The following is a 21,699-nucleotide window of genomic DNA, read 5'->3' as shown; positions in this document are numbered from 1 at the left end:
TGTTAAGTGTTTATTTTCCTGGCCAAATGACACCTTTAAGAAATATTTCATTGGAGAGTTTGCTGAGAGGAGACTAGCTTGGGATTTTTATCCTGAGTTAGATGAATTTTGCTATGGGTGGAAGGGGTGGGGGACCATAACTAGTTTCCTAGTTGAAAATGCCCCATGATTTGACTGCAACCACATACAGGAGCTCCATCCGCCAATATAAATCAAAGTTGACCTTAACAGCAATATATTTATGTGGTCAGCTTAGAGAATAGCTCTTTACAAGTTTTCAGTTGACTCATTAATATGAACACTCATACTTGAATGTGTCATTAATTTTGAAACGTTTTATTTATTTTACTCGCTATCAATGTTTTTCTTTTTGAAGGTATCAAATAATGGGGACTGATTAAAGTAGACTCTACTTCCTTACATTTTTCCTTTGTTAAAAAAAATGGGAATATGTACTCAAGAAAGACACATTTTAATCATGAATGACAGCTGAATGCAAAAAATGCAGTGTGAGATCACCAGGGCACATGCCAAGCATCTGCTTCACCACCTAGCACAGCAGGGATGAAAGTGACTGCAGGGGGGAGTTTGCATTTTGGGGATATTCACTATCAGCGGTTCAATGGGTGGCGGTTTTCCTTGCCTTATTCACAGATGGTCCATAAATGTTTGTTGACATTTTATCCATTCAAAAATATTTGGTGGGTGCCAATTATAGAGTTGGGTGGTTGGGATACAAAGATGAATAAGGCAGAGCCTCTGTGTGCTGCCTCCTGGGTAATCAGTGCGTCATGAAAGAGGCAAAGGGGGATGTGGGAGCATGAAGAAGGGAGGGATAAGTCCCAGGTACAGGATGGCCATGAAGTCTGGAAATGAAGACATAATATTTCACCCTGTATTATAATATAGTATCAACAAATCATTTATTATATATTTTGCCTGTAGTTATAGACATGCTGGCCATCTGTAAGAAGGTCAGGAAAGACTAAAGAAAAGATACTTGATTTGGGTCTTGAATATTGAAAGAAGTTCACCAGGTTTGGGGGAGGGGCCTGGAAAGACCTTCCTGGTTGAAGAAAATGTGTGTTTGGGGGATTGCAAGTCACCTTGTTTAGCTGGATTGTAGAAGATGAGATAAAACCATGGGTAGGAACCAGATTTCAGAGGTTTTGTAAACCATGCTAAATACTATAGATGTTATACTGCAGGCAGCCAGGGGCAATGAAGGGTTATGAGCCAGGTAGTGATGTGATCATTTAATCAAAAAGTATTTCTGGAGTGTCTAGTACTTTTCAGACCAGTGCTAGGTGCTGAGCTACAAAGATGAATTAGATGCACAGAATCAAAAGCTAGTAAAGAAAACTATAAACAAGTTAATGTAAAGGAATTCACAGATTTTCTATAATAATTATTATTATAATAATTATAATTATTATTAATATTACATTTATTATTTACTATGTACCAGCATGTGCCAAGTGCTAGCATGCATTGTCTTATTTAAGTCTCCCAATAACCCTTAGAAACACTTGCCATTTTATAGATGGGGAAACCAAAGCACAGAAATTTGGTAACTTGTCTCTGATAAGTGGTGGAACCAGGGTTCAAATCCTAATGATCTGATTCCAGAAAATGCACTTTTCTACCACTAAGGGCTGTGCTGCTTCCCTGTGACAGAAATTCTCTCTGATTTCTAAGAGCCTAAGAGTCACACTAGAGAGGACAATCCATTCTGCAGAAACAGAGGTGAGGTCTGGAAAGTCTTCATGGAGATAGTGATGGAATTTGCCTTATGGAAAATCGCTGCCAGCCTGGAGCCGGGCAAGGCTGGAAGTGGGAAGCTGAGGTAGGAGGCTAAGTAACAGCTGGTGGGAATCAGTGGGAATGAGGGGAGAGGACAGAATCCAGAGATATTTTAGATGTGAGACAGTTTATTGTGCTGGATGAAGGTTTCTGACTTAGATATCAAGGTGGATGGTAGAGCCATTAACCGTGATTCATAATGCCAAAGGAGAGACAGGTGGGCTTGAGCCAGGTAGAGTAGGTATGTACATTTTTAATTTGTTGAATTGAGGAGTCTGTGGGACAGTAAATGTCAGTAAAAATCAGTGATTGGATATACAGTTCTGGAGTTTAGAAGAAATATCAAAGCTTGATGTATTGGGTATCAGACTTGAAGATTTAAAACATATATTAGTTAATTGATGGTATTTACTCCATCCAAAAAATTGGGTCAAATATAACAAATGCATAATATCACAAGAAGGAATTTGTGAAGCTGGCAAAATGCATTACCCCATTAAAAAAAAAAATATGTAGGCAGGTATTCTAGCTTACGAGGCTGTGAAAAAATGGTATTGTAGCACTGGCACACCTTTGGTTAGGGGAACACTGGGGATGCGGAGAAGGTGGGTTAAGATAAAAAAGGTAGAACATCAAAGAATAAGAGTAAGGAAAGAGCATTACTGAATATTACCTTCACAAAAGCATAAAAGTTGTTGGTTCCCCTCCTATTCTGAGAGTTCCTTGATCAGCCTGGGGCTTCTTAAAATGCATCCTAGGAAACAGAACTAGGAGACAAAGGCAAATTTGTCTCAATGGATGCATGAATGGAAATAATTTGAGACTAGAAGATACCTCCTGTACAAAGAAGACTAAGCTATGGAAATCAAGCCAACAAATAATCTTCAAAGAAATAAGAGTTATGACCTATATACTTAGAATTAAATTAACCCTATTATCATGTGTGTAGATACATTTTATACCCTTAGTTTTTAAAGGTACCGTTGCTTATCCATCATGGCAGCCCTTGTTTAGAAGGAAAGCTACCATTCATGAATCATCAACCTTAGCATAATTAAAGTTAGCCAACCTGGGATATCATTGACAGAAAAATTGATTCCTCCCATTGAAAAATGTTTCATTTACAAAAATTCTGATGCCAATAAACAGCAGCAACAAATGACCTCATTAAGGACCATTAAGGGAAATAAAAACTCTTAATTAGGAATGCCAAAGATGGAGAAAGAAAAAGACATTGGGGGAAGAAAAAACCACTAAACACTCAAACACAGTAATAGTGGGAGTGGAGGAAAGGAAATTCTCCAAAGAAAGAGTTTTAACAGGATGTTCTTGGACAGAATTTTGTGGAGGCGGCATGAAGTGGGCAGTGGTGCTATGTTGGTACATTCTATTACAAAACAGCAGATGACAGGAATGAGGATTTCAAAGATATTTTCTCTTTTGGAACATATGGGATTTTTAAGGGTTGTAGGGGAATAGTTGGGGGATTATTTTTATTCAACTCACTTTTGAATGCATATAAGAATGTTAGAAATTGCCAAATGCTACCATCTTTTTACAGGGATTGTTAGATATAACAGTGTCAGTTGGGACACTTTCAGCCCCAAGTCAGAGAAATCTCCAGTTAAAATTGAGACTTAAATATTAAGGGCCTCTATTTATTATCTCACCTAATGGGTGGTCTAAAGGTGGTGTGTGGTGCTAGTTGGTAAGTGAGTGACTCAAAAATCTCATCTAGGTTTTTTAATCCTTCCTTTTTGCTATTCCTGGTATATTAGCTTTGTTTGCCCTCCTGGTCACAAATGACAACATTCATAGCAAGGGAAAACCATCTTTTCATCTGTATTTCTCTTGGGAAGGAAAAATCCTTCTGCAAAACCCTTCAACTCTTACACGTCATTGGCTAGAATTATGTTGCATGTCTCAGACTAAAGCAACCATTTGTAAGGGGAATCAGTCAATCATGGGATCAATTATGACCCAAATTCTGGAGTGGAGGCTAGGTCCAGTCTTCCCTGAAACACAGGGCCCCTCAAAGGCAGTTGGAAATCTGGACAAAACCAGGGTTCTGTTAATGAGGAAGGAGGGTCAGACAGATTTTGGGTAGGCAATCACTGGTGCTTGTTACAAACTAATACAAAAGCCTTTCTTGAATGGAATGAAAAAATATTAATTAAATGTATCTTATTAATAAAAGTTTTAGTCTTTTAGCCATGTGTTCAATGGCCAGTTTTCTCTTTAGTAAAATAATGATAACTTAAGAACTATTTAATATAAACATTTCAATGTGGTAAACCCAAAATGGTCAATTTAGTTTGGCTTAAAAGTTTTTAAAGTCTCTTTTCAGAATTCTTTTGCTTGTGTTGGTTCACAGCAGATAACACTGATGATGAATGAAATCCGGCAGTTCACTCATTCTCCATAATTTAGAAAAATGCTAACATGCCTCCAAAGTGTCGGAGAATTTGTTCCTACTTCCTACTGCCTTTCATCTGAGACTAAAAGACAGGTTTGTCAAGTCCCATGTGCAGCTACCTGGACAGTTTCCTGAGTTTCCAAGGATACTAGACTCAAGAAAACAGGGACACGCCAAGAAGAAACTATCAGTTACTCTGGCTTGCAAGTATTAGAACCTGACTAGACCTAACTTAAGGATAAAGAAAGAGTTTATTTTAAAAGTTCAGGGTGGTATCCTGGAACCTGAAGGCAGGAATTTGGTTGAGTCTTTGGAATTTTTGCTGCCTGGAGTGGATGCCCTTCAGGAGCTGGGCTGTGTCATCTCTTGTCTCTGCTTCTCACTAAAGTCCCATTTCGTTCTTTTCTCTCTGCAAATTGGCTTTCTTGTTGTTTCATGACTGTGGTGGGCAGATGAGCACCACTTTTTATTCCTTGACATTACATCTCCTCTGCTCAAAAGACTAGTCCAGACTCTGAATGTCTCTCAGTTCTATTTCTGAATTCCTAGGAGAGAGAATCTGATTTACAAATAAGGAAACTATGCCTGAGATGAAGCATCTTATGCAAGGTCATCTAACTAATAAGTGGTAGACAAAGCATTTTGGTTCTAGGTCTATTTGGATCTAAAACTTGGTGATCTTCTGACAATATATGTGATCACCAGTGGGATTTTTCAGGCGCAGTGCTGGCTACCTTACTGATTCAGTTGTCTCGTGCTTGGAGGTAAGTCTGATTAGGGGGCTTAGTACAGTTCCTCCTCTCACTGTCTCTATCAACTCCCAGCCAGAAGATCTTCCCTAGGTGACTGATGTCTAAAATTCCATCATCAGAAGAGTCATTTCTTTCTTTGGCTTAACACAAGGAGTATCTCATCATTATCGAGTACCTGACAGGTTACAAAGACTACACTACGATATCATTTTATTTTACAACAGTCCAGTGATATAGTAGGCTGGAATTGTTTACTCCCATTTACAGATAAGGAAGTGGAGGTTCACAGGGGCAAGGTGATTTACTGTAGAAGAGAGGACTGAATTCCCTGGGGAGGTGGATTAGTTGCTTAGGAATGGATGAAGGATCTCCTTGGTCATGTCCTGGGGGATCCAAGTGGGCTGAGAGGGCAGAACAGCCACAGGCCACTTAATGCTGAGCTCTCTTGCTGGACTAGGGACTTCATGAGGCCAGATACCCTGTTCTCACTCATCTCTTTGTTCTCAGGTTCTAGCACAGTATTAGGTACATAGCAGACTCCTGATGAATATTTGTTGAAAGAATATGAGACTTTTCTAAACATAAATATTCAATATTGGGATGAACTGCCTTGAAAAGTTGGGTGATTGCTCACTCTGGCAGAGTTTAGGAAAAGATGGATAAATATCTGCTTGCTAATACTAAAGGCTAACATTTATTGAGCGTTTACTATATGCTGGGCACTGGGTTAAGTGCTCTACATGTATTATTTCATGTATTTCTCATGCCAGTCCCATGAAATAGGTTCTGTTATTATCCTCGTTGAAACTAAGGCACGGAGAGAGGTGAAATGACTTGCTCAAGAATCTATTGCAAGAAGCATGGCCAGGATTTGAACCCTGGAAGACTAAATTAGACAATAGACTCAGTCATGTTGTCAACGTGTTTCTAGATGAGACAGGAGTTTGAAGTCTATTAACTCTCAAGTCTTTTTCAACGCTAAGACTCTGGTTGTTTGGCCAGAAGATTGATGCTACTCGATACACAGAGAAAGCAGGGAAAGAGAACTGGTTGTAGGATTAAGGATAGAGGGATTGGTAGAGAACAAGCTGATTTTGATTATGTTTGGTATGAAGTGTCAGAGATCTCCAGAAGAAAAAGTTCATGGTATCTTTATGTTCAAAGAAAAGATAATTCATACGTGTGCTGCTGCTGTGAAAAGCCGTTCCACCATGATATGTCATGGACATTATTGTCTAGTTATGCACACCATGGTACTTATGGCTTGCAGTACTCTTCTAACACAGACTTACACTGTATTATGGATAATACCAAAGCTTTGTGAGATAAGCAACATTCTCTTTTTAGAAAAAGACAATTGAACTTACACTCATTGTCTTTCATTTGTCAGAAATTTCATTAAAGAAAGTGTATGCAATTTCAACTGAAAACCACCAAGAAATATCTCCTATGTAAGGAAAAAAGGCAAACAAAATATATTTTAAGGCTTAAGAGTTTTAACTAAATTTACCACTGTATCCTTTTCTTAAAGAAACAAACAGGGACCTCAGATTTAGCATGTTGTGTTATCACCATCCCTGGCCATAAAACAAAACTTGCAAACATATTAAGAAATGAATGTAACCTAAAACATAACAAGTGGTAATTGTTTTTTAAAAAATGACTTTCTTGAATAATTTTCCTTGACTTCTAAGCCTATCAAATCTCCTGAGACTGAGTCTGTATTCTTTTTTTTTTTTTTTTTTTAGGGCAGGAGAATTAATTAGGTTTGTTTGTTTGTTTACTGGAGGTACTGGGGATTGAACCCAGGATCTTGTGCATGCTAAGCATGCACTCTGCCACTGAGCTATACCCTTGATTTGCTTGAATAACAATGCTGTTTGATAATACAATTTTGCTACAGCCTTAGAAATATCAGAAAAATCCAAATCTGCCAAACAACCATCAGGCAGTTGAAAACACCAGGGGTCAAGGGACACTAACAAAGGGGAACAAGGCAAGATTTTGCCCAGACTGGCCTGTTCCAGCAGGACTGCATACATAACCCATGACTCCTGGGAACACACAGTCGTGTTCCCGTGTGGCCAAGGCCAGCCAGGGACAACCTTGGAATCAGATGGGCCTGCATTTTAATCACAGACCCACTATTTACCAATGGTACAACTTTGGGGAAGTTGCAAAACCTCTCAGAGCCCATTTCCTCATCTGCAAAATGGAAAGGCTTATCTTTCCTTCATGGGGGTGTTGTAAGAAGTACATGAGATGTGTGAAAAGAACCTAGAATAGTGTTCCTGACATACACGCAAAGGTTAGAGGAAACTTTCAGAGGTGATGGATGTATTTATGGCGCTGATTGTGCTGATGGTTTCATGGGTATATACTTATCTCCAAATTCATCAAGTTGTATACATTAAGTATGTACAGCTTTCTATATGTCAATCATACCTCAATAAAATGGTTAAAAAAAAAAAAAAGAAAATAACCTAGAATAGTATCATTGACAGAGTGGGCTTTTGGTAAATAAGTCTCATGCATTCCTCCACCTTCATTGATTTGCCTTTAAGAAACTAAGATATAGAGGAAATTCACACCCTCACTGAATTAAACAGCTAGTGTCTACCAGGGCCACTATGTACAAGTCTACAGGTTGCTCCTGGGAGGGGACTGAGATAGGTGAATTCTAGCCCATTAGCACTCAGCAAGCTGGGTGCCCTGGCCTCTCTAATTTGCATAAAGGTGCTACTTGTGCTAGTAAAGCCCTGGCATCTGATTCAGAGATAATGAACTTGAACTTTGCCCACTTTGTGTCTGATGAGAAATGGACAAGTTATCAAGAGTTACAATACATATAGTTAATGCTATTATAGGAAAGGTACTATAGGAACACAAGAGAGACATTGAAATCAGATGGGGTGGGGGAATAGGGTATTCAGAATCTGTGATTTAAAGGATGAGGGGGAGATTGTGGAGAAGAATGCTCCAGGCAGAGCAGACATTCAATTATTCATCCACTTATTCATTCAGTAAACATGAATTGAATATCTACCAAGCTCTAATACTCAACTTGAAGATGTAGCAGTAAATAACTTCTTTCTCATAATTCTAACATTCTAGTAGGGCAGAGAGATAATGATAACCGAACTATAAAAAATATTAGGTAGTGAGATGTGTTTTAGGAGGATAAGCTAGGTGGGGTAGTGGTGGTGAGCTGGGTGAGTGGAGCGTGGGGCAGGTGTGGAGGTGTCATTTAAGCTGAGATTTGAATGGCAACTGGGAGAAGCTCAGGAGATGATCCTATCAGGTAGAGGGAGGAGCTGTTACAAAAGTCCTAAGGGCAGAATGAACTTTACATTTTGAGTTGGCAAAGAGGACACCTGAGGTGTGTCTGGAAGCTGAGTGAGTGAGAAGAGGCCTTTTGTCCTGTTGCCCTTGTTTCTCCTGGTATTTGTGGTTATTTTGTGAGTCACTTCATGTTGTTTGGGGTCTTCTAATTTCTTCAAATATGTTGCAAAACCAATACATTGAGTTAAAGACCACTGCCATATGAGGTCTACAGCTAAATCTTTCTGGTACTTGTATTGATCTGGAGTTAGACTGTGGATGTAAAAATACAGAAAGATGATTTTCTCAAAAGTACCTCTTAGAGTTCATTATACTGAAACCAACACTCCATGTATGGAAGGTTGCTGCCTTCTATTGACCTAGAAAAGTCTAGTCAACAAGTATTTCTTAAGCATTCATTTAGCGTATACTGACTACCTATAATTACCAAGATAACATTCCTTCATGAGGGATAGAGATGATGCAAACAGGGTTCTTGTTTTTGGGGAGCTGACAACTTCATGCGATGACAGATGTGTTTATAAATAAATGTAAAACAAGTATGTATATGATGTGGCAGGTCATGGCCAGGCCTGGCCAGGAAAAGCCTCCAAGTGGACGTGAATGGATGCAGATAAAAGGAGAGCACCCCAAATGTGGAAAAAGCACAAGTTTCAAGGCCTGGAACCTAGACATTAAGCCTGAGTGATGTGGCTCACAGAGTAGCCACATTATTGCCCTATGTGGAGTGTGAGTTGTTTCTTGATGATGAAGAGCCTGGGATTATAAAAGGTATAAGTTCTGTGATCCTCCAATCTGGGGTCAGCTCACTCAGTGTGGGCCGATGCCACCGGTCTTCGGATGCACAGTCATCTGAAGAGACAAGACAAGGGCATCAGTGGGAGCTGTGTCCACCAACCTGCATCCTTCTCTGGTTTACTTGCTGCTTCAGGATTAAACAAAGAAAAGGTAAACCTGCGATAGTGTCCTTTGAATAGGCTGTGTGGCCTGTGGGGGAAGTGCCATCTGTGGAGCATTACAAAGAGTTTTAAGAGTTGTGAGGAAAAATAATTCCAGTTGGAGGCTTCACGAAGGAAGCTGAATTTGAGCTAGATCTTGAAAGATGGATAAAATTTTCTAAGGAGTATATGCATGACTGGGACATTATACTGTTCACCAGAAATTGACACACTGTAACTGACTATATTTCAGTTAAAAAAATTTTCCAAGGCAAACGTGGGAGGAAGGACATTATAAGAATGCTGGACAATGTGAATGCTAATATGGAGGCAGGAGAGCAGAGCTGTGTACTGAAGAGCAGGGCAGTGAGGCTGAAAAGGGCATGTACCTGGAGCAGTGAAAGATGGGGCTGGAAAGGGAGTCTGGGCCAGGGGAAGAGGATTGGCATTTAATATGCTGGTAAGCAACTATTAAGCCATGTGAATTAGTAAAATAGGGGACATACAAATAAATCTGGCAACATTATCAGGAATGTAACACTGTGAAGTAACTGGGAAGAGCCCTTAAAATGGCCAGGCACCAACTGAGGTCATGTGTCATTGGAAAAGAGGACATGAATTTAAGAGTTTTATGGTAAAACTGACTGTTTCAGGGAAGCTAGGTATGAATTTGAGCTTTTGAATTTGGACATATGGGAGGACAGTAGTACTGTGAACACACAAAGGGAAGACAGGAAGGGGATACATAGGATTAGAAATGCTGGATTGAGGTGCAAGTGGAACATTCAGGTGGAAATGTCCCACAGGCAGTTGAAAGTAAGAGAAGGGGCTCAGGAGAGAGGTGGAGTAAGGGATGAGGCACCTGAGTCACCTACACTGAGGTGAGTCAGTGAGTTTGGTCTGTTATAAGCATAATATATGTACTTAATAACAGGCCCTAAATATGTGACAAATGTAACAAGACAAAAGATCTTAGGAGTACCTTGGAAAATTAAAAACACTGCGATTACTGGTATTTATAGCTCATGTTTGTTTTACCAGCTGTTAAGTTCCCCAAACCCAATCCTTATCCCAGACTGACCTCCTAACTCCACAGGCAGAATTGTCCTACGTACACATTTCTTGTATAGAAACCTGAATCGCCAGATCGTTCTAGTCTAGAACAGGAGATAACATACGAACTACGTGACTAAGTAGATCAAAGCACACCTTTTGGAAGGTGGGGTACACAATTAGCCCAGAACCACAATTCAATTATAGGTAACTGATGATCGCTAAACTAATTGAACAACTAAAACCATGCAAATGTTCCCAAGGAGGGGCATGGCTGTGCCTGGGCTGAGGCAGCAGGCAACTAGGGGAAAGGTTAAGGAGATGAACGCGAGTCTCTGGAGACGACGGATGAGCAACGCTCCCAGTTGGAAGCGGGCTGTCGTCATGGGGCATACCCGCAGCATTGCTCACTACCTCCGTCAATTCCAAGACCGGGGAGGGGTCACGAGAAGGGAAGCAAGGCCCGGTGGGAGGAGCTGGGAGCCGGCTCTCCAGGCCGACTACATTTCCCAGGATCCGGCGCGGGGCGGAGACTGGCTCCCTGAGCGCCGCTGGAAGACGGACAGCATTGGATCGGTAGTTAGCATCCAGCGGCCGCCCGCGATGGGACCCCGGTGGGGAAATCTACAGGCATTGGCTAGCGAGAGTTCGAGTCCCGCCCACATATGGTGACGACAGGCGGCGGTCTTGCTACTTAAGGCGTCGTGGCCTCACCCGCCCCGCCTTAGCTCCCGCGCTAGAGAGAAACATGTATCGTTTCCGATCACAGCTCTTCACGGGGATTTCTGCTGCCGCCACCGTCCACTCTTACCCACGCCGCTTCTCGCCTCTGTTGTTAGCCGAAGACTCGCCTCTTAGCCGCCCGCCGCACAGACGTACGAGTAAAAAGTGCAGCTCCATCGGCTGATCCTCGCTAAGCTCCGAGTTTAGACGGCACCGGGCGTCCCACGATGCCGAAGAATAAGAAACGGAACACTCCCCACCGCGGTGGCAGTGGTGGCGGCGGCTCAGGGGCAGCAGCAGCGACGGCGGCGACAGCAGGTATGAGCGTATCCCCGCCGCCTGCATCCCAGTTGCCGGCCGGGCTACCGAGTCTCTTAGACTTGGGCACCGTGGGAGTTGTAGTTCTTTTCCTCTAGCCGTTTGCATCTGCGGGGCGCCTAGTCTGGCCTGCGAACTACACTTCCCAGGGTGCCCTGGGGACCGTACCTCGCGCGATTTGGATCTGGCATGGGAACCGAACTCTTGGGCACCGGCCGTGGGGGCAGGGAAGGGGCGAATGGGTCCTTGGACCTGAGAGTGGGTCGGGGTCGGGGGTGAGGGTGAGCTGGGCAGGAGAGGAACTATTCTCAGAGGCTGGCGCTTGCACTCCAGAGCTCTCCCTGACGGAGGGTGGGACTCAGCTCGGAGTTGCGTCCATGCTGTCACCGGTCGCCTGTGACCACCCGGCTCCAACATGGAGTTGTCCGGAATGCCAAACGTCCGGCGGGTTTGGACCGGCTCTTGCGTCACGCGTCCTGGGCCTTGCGCCGTGCCGGGGTGACGCACAGGCGTCCATGTGGCATCCCATTTCTCTACCTTTTTGCTTATCCCGCGTGTCCACCTGGCTGGCGGAGGCGTCGCAGGCTGGGGGCCACTGTCCCAGTCTAGGCTCTGCTCCTACCCCTAACTGGCACCCGCACAAATCCCGAGCCCCCACCTCTCCTGCGACCTCCCCGCCCCGGGGCAGAAACCGCGTTCTTTGTGCTGTGTTCTCTGCTGAGAGACTGGGATAGGCGAGAGTGGTGAGGAGCTCAGATTGTAATTGGGCAAAAGTTTAGGCTTTTTGTCGCCTCTTTGCAAAGTTGAAGCTTTTCCTGGATGGGTAGGTGCCTAACTGAATTAATGATTCTCAACTCCTAACTATACAATTAAGGAAAAAGGACTTAAAGCGGAAAGTCCTACGAGACACCGTACTAAAATCTAGTATTAAAGTATACTGGGCAAAAATCACCTTTTTTAGTAATTGCTTTGTTGAGATTTTGAAATTAAATATTGGCATATCCTCAAGTGTTATCACATGGGAACGCCATATGTACTTGTCAACACAATTGCCACTCTGACCTTCAGAATGATATTCCTTTGTTCTTTGGAAAATAAATAGGCCAGTTTTCTTGTTAAAGACGGTTGGAAACTGTCATTTAAAAAGCTCTCCTATAGAATTTATAGCAGCGCGAAAACTTGTGATCATGTATTAAACGTTTAATAATTGACAATAGGAATGAATGATTATAAATGCAGTTTTCCCCTTTTCTTTATATGGCTCTTTATTTTGATTGAATGCTCTCGGTGTTAATGAAATTCATTCTTTTTTTAAAAAATTGATTCTTGATCGTGATATAAAATACAGTTTGTTGTGCATCTCGTTGGTCTGTGTGAATTGAAAATACTTCTTTACCTGTCAGCTTCAGCTTTTCCTCATCCAAAGTAAACATTTAAATTCTGTCTAGAAGGTCCATATTAATTTTATTCTTCTTTAAGTTTACCTTTTTTTGATGGAACAAATGATGGAGAAGGAGCAAGCTAAGGTCATTTTGAAAATGGTAATGATGTTACTAATGGCCTCCTTGAATCACAAACAAACCTTTATTTCCTTCTGAAGCTTCCTGTCCAGCCTCCTTCCTTCCTGGTACTAATAATATCTGGAGACGATGGGGGATTGCCTTTCAGAGTTTACCTGGAGGCTCATTTGTGACCTTTCATCAGCAGGAAGAGAATTCTTTAATTCGTTTATAAAACTATACATGCTTTGAATACCTTTGGAAGTTTACACTAGAACCTGTTAAGTGTGCTTATCTCTGGTCTTTGGGATTTGCGGATGAGATTTACCTTTTCAAAAGCTTAATTTGGTTTCTTGTGAATATTACTTGTTCAGTAAATAAATGAATAAATAACTGTTGAGTAGAAGAGATGGCAAACTGTCACAGACTTGTACTTACAAGCCACTCACCTTTCTGGTATTTTTAAAGGACATCTAGAAGAAATGGATTCAAATGAGATCTTCACAACTAAAAGATAACCAATTCTTTCACTTTTTTTCCATTTAAATTCTCTACTTTTTAAGTTAGTGGAAGAATCTAGGAAGCTAATAAAATTGACCTGTTATTCAAGAATGTATATTTGTCATAGCACTTAATTTGAAGAGAGCATTTTTAGGCAAGAATAAAGCCCTGTTGGTAAGTACGCCATCTATGAAATAAGAACTTTATGTGTCTAGAGTTCCACCTCATTAATGGTACTTAGGATCACAAGGTGGCTGAATGTGACCTAGATATCAAGGCACTCATACATGATTTTTTCCTGATTTCTTTTTTTTTAATCACTTTCCCTTGAGTCTTGGGAAATCATTGAACCTTAGAGAAGGGAGTTGAGTATGACCTTCATAGAAAACTCTTGACAGGTTAGAAATAGGCTGAATATGAAAAATAAAAAATGTAAATTGATTAGTGAATAAATGTTAGTAAAAGTTAAGCGGATGACTCAACTATTGCCATGACTTCAAATCATGAAAACAGATCCAGAAATAGAGTGTGATGTCATAGATCTTTGTTTATTTGTTTATTCTTGTCCTAAGCACTATGATTATGAAGTTAGGGGATCTTGGCTTCTTTGTTTATTCCTATGTTTTACTACTTTGATTGGCATACTTTATTCTTTTGGATAGCAAGTAAATATGAAGGGCATTTGTTTCCTGTGTTGATTTAAAATTCTGCTAAATGTCTTCTCTGTTTTGCTTTTTTTTAAAAAAGGAAGCCCCCATTATAAAAAGAAACAGCAACAGGCTTAATTAAACTTAGATTTTTGAAAAATTTATCTTAAGATACAGTAAATGTCACAGATTTCTTGAACATAAAGGCCTCATAGTGATACCTTGTGTAGTCTGATTTTACAGGTAAGGAAACAGGCTCAGAGGTAAATGAGGTGACTCAGGGTCACTTTTGGGGCAGAATTTGGGACTTATTTTAATTTAGTGTGCCTAATTACACCCCCCCCAAATAACTTTGCTCAGTGTAATTGATGATTATGTAATACTTTATTAGTGTGAAATTCCTACAAGACAAAAGACAAAAGTGACTAGGAATGACTATGAATATGGGTTTATTCCTTAGGTTAATGAAGTTGAAAGATTCTAGTTTTAAAAAAGGAGATTTTAATTTTTAATAACAACACTGATATTTTAAAACTATTGAATGTGTTAGAACCTTTCTTTTAAAGGTAATTTCTCTAACAAATTCTTATGCTCTATCAAATACCAAAACTTTTTTTTTTTAGTTCTTAAGATTTGGAGCTTTTTATTGACTGAAAATACTCATACAAACTTTAAAAGGGCACTGTCAGTCTTCCCAAGGGAGTGACAGGAATGTCAAACCTCATGACTAGGAACAAATGTCCATGTGCACACCCATTGTAGCAGGAAAGTCATCCAAATTAGTCACTGGTCACTACAGTCAGGTGGTTTTTTTAAAATCACTTGAAAGTGGCATATGAAAAAAGTTAAATCGTAAACATTGTTGAGTTAAATAATTCAAAATATTCAAAGCAGAAAGAGTCCTGATTTTAAAGGTACTACGCCTACAGTCTTCATCAGCTTGACCATAGTTTTTAGTTGCAAAAATGAGGCAATTCTGTAAAGACACTCAGTTTCGACTCTCTACCCACATAACCCTGTGAAGTCTGTAGTAGGGTGCTAGCCAAGAGCAGGGAGGGTGCTTGAGGACCATTTCATTGTCCTTCTTCAGTGATTTACATGCTTGTTCACATGACTTTTCAGCTCTCCTGTCTTCCATGACTCAGGACAAAAAATCTGTAGTTCATTGCACTGGATATCACCCAAATAGCCCATCAGAGCTCTTTATAATGTCTTATACATCTCTTTCAGCACTGTAGTTCTTTAGTGATCAATTGCTTCATCTAATTCCTGTCATTATTTTCTATACCATCCTGTATCCACTTGTCAACATCCCCACCCCAAACTTCTATTTTAAGCCTTTTTTCTCCTCTTAATTCGAGTTGTCTTTGAAACTACCATCCCTTAACTCCTTAAATTCCCCTTCACATAAGACATCTGTAACCTAAAAACTAACCTATTCATCAGCTAATGTTTACTAACCCCAGTCGTTGTCATTGGGAAGTATGTTTGTTGTATTCTTCTGATGATCTGTGGTATCATACTGGATCTATTTTCATTGTCTTCATGATTTGAAGTCATGGTTTACAAAGTAGTTTTTTTGTTTTCTTTATTTTAATTGAAATATAGTCAGTTTACAGTGTGTCAATTTCTGGTGTATAGCATAATATTTCAATCATACATATACATACATATATTCATCTTTATATTCTTTTTCATTATAGGTTACTACATGATATTGAATATAGTTCCCTGTGCTATACAAAAGAAACTTGTATAATTAACCTAATTAATTGTATAACCTAATTAAACTTACAAGCTTTTGCATAGCAAAGGAAACCATAAGCTAAACAAAATGAGGAGTTGGATTCATCCCAGGGACACAAGGATGGTTCAGCATGCGCAAATCAATCAATGTGAACACCACAACAACAAAAGAAAGGACAAAAGTCACCTGATCATTTCAATAGATGCAGAAAAAGCATTTGATAAAATTCAACATCCATTTATGATAAAAACTTAGCAAAGTGGGTATAGAGGGAACATATCTCAACATAATAAAAGCTATTTGTGACAAACCTACAACCAGCATAGTACTCAACGGTGAAAAGCTGAAAGCCTTCCCACTAGAAAGTAGTTTTTTTCATCTGTAATACCAGTTTTTGTGTCACCACAGTGCTGCATGTTAGATGATTGATGTATTTCTGAAGTTGATGTATATTGTAAATAGTTGGTGCTCTAATATTAGGTGAATTGACCTCTGTCAGGAATATCTGAGTTTGTTCTTTTGTGAAAAAATCATCTCTTAAGTAAGTTTGGTTTTTATTACTGGATTTCTCTTAAGTACAGTTTAAAATTCCCAAGTTAAGTATTTGCATATTTTGTAACAAAATCATTTACCTCCTCCTTCTGTTTTACCTACTAGGTGGCCAGCATCGAAATGTTCAACCTTTTAGTGATGAGGACGCATCGATTGAAACAATGAGCCATTGCAGTGGTTACAGCGATCCTTCCAGTTTTGCTGAAGATGGTATGAGTTTTCAGTTTAGATTTGCAATATTAGGTAAAAGGATCTTACAGAGGGAGGAGTTCTTGTAGCTAAGTATACTATTACTATTCTCTATCTGCTTTTTTTCTATTTAAATTACAGTGGTTGGTTTTTATTATTCTTAGGACCAGAAGTCCTTGATGAGGAAGGAACTCAAGAAGACTTAGAGTATAAGTTGAAGGGACTCATTGACCTGACCCTGGATAAGAGGTAGGCAATCCTGGAAACTCTTCCTTCTGTGTGATTCTGTCAGTTACCTTATATTTGAAACATGTGCAGTTCTTTCATTTAACATTGTGTTTCTAAACCTTAATTTGTTTACTTTGGATGTTTTAATGTTTCTTGTTCCTTTGGACTTTTAATGTAGATAGGAACATGCCACTAGAATTTAGATTAATTGACTCAGATTAGTCATTATTCTTGCTGAATAGCACATAACTATATTTGATCATTGAAATCGATTTGTTGAATTAAAAGTTAATCTTCAACTAGAAAGGAACAACTAAACTTTCAAAGCTAAATTGTTTTCTTACTAACAGTAGCACTAGAACCAACTTAAAATAATTGAAATGCAAACAAGAACTCTAGACTTTTGTAATGTGAAAAGATAAATGTTTACTTAAATATGTAGTGTAGGCGATGTCTTATACATTGAAACTATAAAATACTATGTAGTCATTTCGAGTTGTGGTTATTAAACTAATAAAAATTCTATGATATGAAGCAGCTTAGAATCTTTTGTGTAATGAGTTGTAGATGAAAATTATTGAAAAACAGCACTAGGTGACAATTAGGTTAAAAATCTATAAATAGAAAAAATTGAGAGAGAGAAAAGCTGAGTTTTTAAAAGTCATTGACTGATGGTGCACACCACATGGGTCTTCTTTCTCTTACATTTTGTTTTAAATAGTGCGAAGACAAGGCAGGCAGCTCTTGAAGGTATTAAAAATGCACTGGCTTCAAAAATGCTTTATGAATTTATTCTGGAAAGAAGAATGACTTTAACTGATAGCATTGAACGCTGCCTGAAAAAAGGTAATGTCCTTATTTTTGAGTCACAGGCACAGTACCAAAAAGGAATCTGCTGCCTTGTTTGCAATCACATTTGTTAATAGCAGTAGAAAATTGGCTCACTCTTGTAACTTTATAATTGTCAGTGAATATAGCAGGCTTAGTTAAAACTCCATATCAGACTTGTTAGAAGCTTTGTTTTTGTATGTGTAATAAACAGTTTGAAACCAGGAAGGACTGGGTTGGATTGTCATCTTTTACTGTATCAGAAGTGGCGACTGCCGTTCTCTTGTATGTAAGAAAGGCCTGAAAGCTTGTGCCAGATGTCAACAAAAAGTATTGTTAAAAAAGCCATCCTACTTCATTTTTCTAAAATTGAAAAAGTATCATAATTATCTAGCTCATTTTAAGACTTCAGTCATACTTGTCCATGACATGATTTTGCAATATCTATTGGAATATTTGAATTTTAGAACTTTGTAATAGAGATTCTGGAATTCATATTGTTATAACCATAGGACTTTTAAGAATCAAGAGAGACCTTAAAGATTAGGTCTAGTATTATCAGACTTTGCAGTTTTAGAAACCACCAAAATTAAAAAGATGTGGCATTGCCAGCTTAATTACTTTGTCAAATAAGAACATTATGAAAATAACTAGCTTCTACTATCATTATCCCTTTGTCAGCAAAATATTTCTAGCACTAAACCTGTGGGAAGCTCGTATGTTCCTTTAAATTGAATGAGCTTAGCTTTCTGTCCTTATTCGCATTTTGCCTCAGGTGAAAGCTCTGTCAGGAATAGGTGTTTGGAAACCTCTGTTCTAACTTACCTCTCATTGTACAAAGAGAAGGGCCTAGGAAACATGAGACTGATCTAAAGTTATATAACTTGTTACTGGTTTAGTTGATAGCAGAGCCACCTTTTTTGAGATAATACAATGACTTTGTTAAAGGTGTTTACATTGAAACGGTCTCTGATAAGGTAGTTGGACTTAAGTGACCTTTAACAATTTCATTCCAACCTGCATGCTTTATAAATTTTTAATTTATCAGGTAACAACTTAGGTGTCAAAATTTGCTCAAACTCATGGGTATGTACAGTTCTTGGAAGAGTTAATTTACATTTACTTTTATATTAATGTATTTTCTATGGTTTTAAAGAAGCCCTTGTTTTTAATCCCTTATTTATTTAAAAAAAAAAATATTGGTGGAGGAAAACCCTGAAAGTTGAATTTACCTCATGGACTGTGTACATCTGAAATGCTTGGGAGATGAATTCAAGGGCTACTTACTTTAGCACTATTTTATAAGTACATGAAGGATTTGAAAGATCAGGTCAGCTTGAAATGTATTATTTTGCTGAATTGTTACAGGACTCCCTTAAGATAGGTGTTAATCTTCATTTTACAGATGAGGAAATCTATTTTGAAATAAGAATAATTGGTTGAAGATAATTTGGCTAATAAGTGATGGATCTAGGATTTGCCTGAGGTTTGTTTCCAGAGTTTGAGCTCTTTAATCTCACTAAGGTTTATAGCTCATGTCAAAGCCTAGAGCATCTTATGGGTTTCATAAATGGTAGATGCTATTTTGAAATTGAACAAATTTGGGAAATTGCTGCCTTAATAAGTCTACTGAAAATAATTTGTCATAGTTGCGCTGTGGCTTCTTTTATAGGTAAAAGTGATGAGCAGCGTGCGGCTGCAGCTTTAGCGTCTGTTCTGTGTATTCAGTTGGGCCCTGGAATTGAAAGTGAAGAGGTTTTAAAAACTCTCGGACCAATCCTGAAGAAAATAATTTGTGATGGAACAGCTAGTATCCAGGCTAGGCAAACTGTAAGTATAGGATTTTTAAATTTACAGATCTGTCTGGGCACGTCACCCAGAGATTGTGATGAATAATCTAGGAAAGTGAGTTTTTTATTAACATTTTATTCTCATTTTTCTTTAATTTTAGTGAGCAGACTCAATATGACAATTGTTTTCTTAAATTTTCTGAGACTTGAGAGCATCCTAGGAAGAGCAAATTTCTGCATCTTTGAAATTGAAGATCATATGCTGATATGAAATACAGTGCTATGTTGAGTTATTTAAGATGATCCAATTTTTATTGGAACTTAAAGAAGTGGTCTCAACAGTATTTTTTATATGGTTATTTTTCATTCTAAGAAATGTAATGAGGTTTTTTTTAAAAAAATTTTTTTTTGCTGAGGTGACCTAAAAGTTCTTATGAAAAAGCTTAACGCTGTGTTTCCATCAGTAGATTTGGTAGATGTAGGAAACTCTGAAACTCTGACTTGTGAAATATTCATCTGGTTTTGGGGTTTGGAAGAGCTTCATTCTCTAATTGATATTTACTACTTACAACATTTGACTTAACATTGTGGGTTTTGGAGGGAGGTTGGTTGTTTTTGGTGTGCTAATAAGCAATTTAAGTGATCCCATGAACATTTTCTGTGAGGTGGTCTTAGAGGATTTGAATCTTAAAGGATTTTAAGACTGGAATCTTAATGGATCTTGAGAGTCTTAACAGATCTCAGGAATTTAATCTTAGGGGACTTGAATTTTAAGCTATGTTCCTAACAAGAGAACAAGTTAAAGTTGTGAACTTTTTAATACTAATAATTCAAATTATCTACCTCTTTAGTATTACAATATTAAGGTAAATAACATTAATCTTTGTATCAGATAAGCCCTGAAGTCTTACTGGCTTAATAAAAGTCTATTTCTTGTTCATATCACTAGTGCGGTCAGGTCAGCAGGGTCCCTTGGCATCCCTCCAGCTCTGCCTTACCTCTAGGTCCTTTTCAAATGGCAGGTCTGGTAAGCCACATGGGGAGAGCTAGAAACAGAGGCACATCACTTCTGCTTCTGAGAGTTCCTTGGTTTACCACCTGTGTGGATGCTGGGAATAGTCTAGCTGTTTTTCCTGGAGGCAAAGGAATGGGAGTTTGGTGACTTCATAGGAATTTCTGTCCTCCAGTAGTTAGTAATCCTAAAATATTTAATTAATCTTTTGCTCTTTACCTTCCTGTCTTTCCTAGTGTCATGCAACTTTTAAATCGTGCAGGACTATAGGAGTGTTTGAAATGTTTAACAGAAAACACTATTGATTAGATACTTGGAGCAATTGCTTAATTTTGGTTGCATGTGAGTTTGTTGTGGTCCTCTCAAGGCACTTTCTTCATACTTCTTTTGCTGTGAATTAAAAAAAAAACTTTTACCATGCTCCTGCATATTAGCAACTGGAATCTATTAAATGTAGAGGGTCATAATTTTTAATCTGCCGTTTCTCTTAGAGTAATCAAAGGGAGTGATGTGGCCTTGCTTCTGCTGCATACTTAGGAGAAGGGGATTACAGATTGAAATTTTCCTTTACTAAGAATAATGCTTAGGCTACTTTTGAATTTTAACATTGTCCAGTTTTTACCAGGATGAAATAATGAAAATAAATTAGTGACACCAAGCGGATTAATATTACAGGTGTCCTCATAGTTCTGGAACAGAACTAGCTTCAACGTGGGCATGTGAATGGTGACTTTAAAGTCTTAGGCTTTAGTGGTACTGGCAACAACATGCTTAGTGATGACCTTTAGGGAAAAGGGAAATGAAGAATAATAAAGCCTTAACAAATTTCCAATTCTGTCCTTGTGTGATAAATTTGTTAGAGCAGTGTTTTGAGCATTGATGGCTCCGATCTATGTTGTAAGCAGATTGTATGGACCTATTCTGAGTCTTGTTAGGTGAGCTTTACCTTGGTGATGGTGGAGTGTACTCACTTGCTTTGCCCCCCCCCCCTTTTTTTAACCCCCTAAGAAAGCAATTATAGGATTCCCAATCTCTTTTCAACATATTCCAAAACAAGTAAAAATCTGAGTTAAAGAGCTCCTTCTTTCAGTGGGAAGTTTGAGGATAGTTATTTGAATTTTTTAAGCTTTGTGTTGTAAAGGTTTTTAATAGAGAGAGTAGGTTTCTTTATCTCAGATGTCCAAACATCATCTTTGTCTTTGACTTGGCGGTGAAGTTTGAAATGCTTCTTTAGATTAATGAAGGAAGATCTGAGGGAAATGGGGTAACTTTCCTAAAGTTTAGTAGCAGATCTTGGACTAAAACCTGCTTCCCTTAACTCTTGATCCTACATTCATTCTCTCTTTTTATACTATGCTTGA

General features: G+C 38.8%; 1 protein-coding gene and 1 long non-coding RNA gene across 8 annotated transcripts in view; both read left to right on the top strand.

Annotated features, from left to right (window-relative positions):
* Positions 1–9,036, top strand: part of LOC106729617 — a 49,658-nt gene extending 40,622 nt beyond the window's left edge. The window contains exon 9 of the long non-coding RNA XR_004321381.1: positions 8,873–9,036. This is a non-coding gene — a long non-coding RNA (uncharacterized LOC106729617). The remainder of the gene's footprint in view (positions 1–8,872) is intronic.
* Positions 9,037–10,858: 1,822 nt separating this feature from the next.
* IFRD1 (interferon related developmental regulator 1) overlaps positions 10,859–21,699 on the top strand; it is a 23,594-nt gene continuing 12,753 nt past the window's right edge. Inside the window, exons 1-5 of one of the 7 annotated variants that reach the window (XM_032483666.1) lie at positions 10,859–11,345; positions 16,397–16,501; positions 16,645–16,729; positions 17,430–17,554; positions 19,209–19,366. In XM_032483666.1, coding sequence (XP_032339557.1) covers positions 11,255–11,345; positions 16,397–16,501; positions 16,645–16,729; positions 17,430–17,554; positions 19,209–19,366 — 564 coding nt within the window. In that variant the 5' untranslated portion in view covers positions 10,859–11,254. The remainder of the gene's footprint in view (positions 11,346–16,396; positions 16,502–16,644; positions 16,730–17,429; positions 17,555–19,208; positions 19,367–21,699) is intronic. The other 6 variants (XR_004321380.1, XM_032483668.1, XM_032483665.1 and 3 more) reach the window with 6 other exon arrangements.

This window comes from Camelus ferus, chromosome 7, assembly GCF_009834535.1.
Source record: "Camelus ferus isolate YT-003-E chromosome 7, BCGSAC_Cfer_1.0, whole genome shotgun sequence".
NCBI lineage: Eukaryota > Metazoa > Chordata > Mammalia > Artiodactyla > Camelidae > Camelus > Camelus ferus.
Note: the sequence above shows the minus strand (reverse complement) of the source record. Positions and strands in the feature narration are given on the sequence as shown.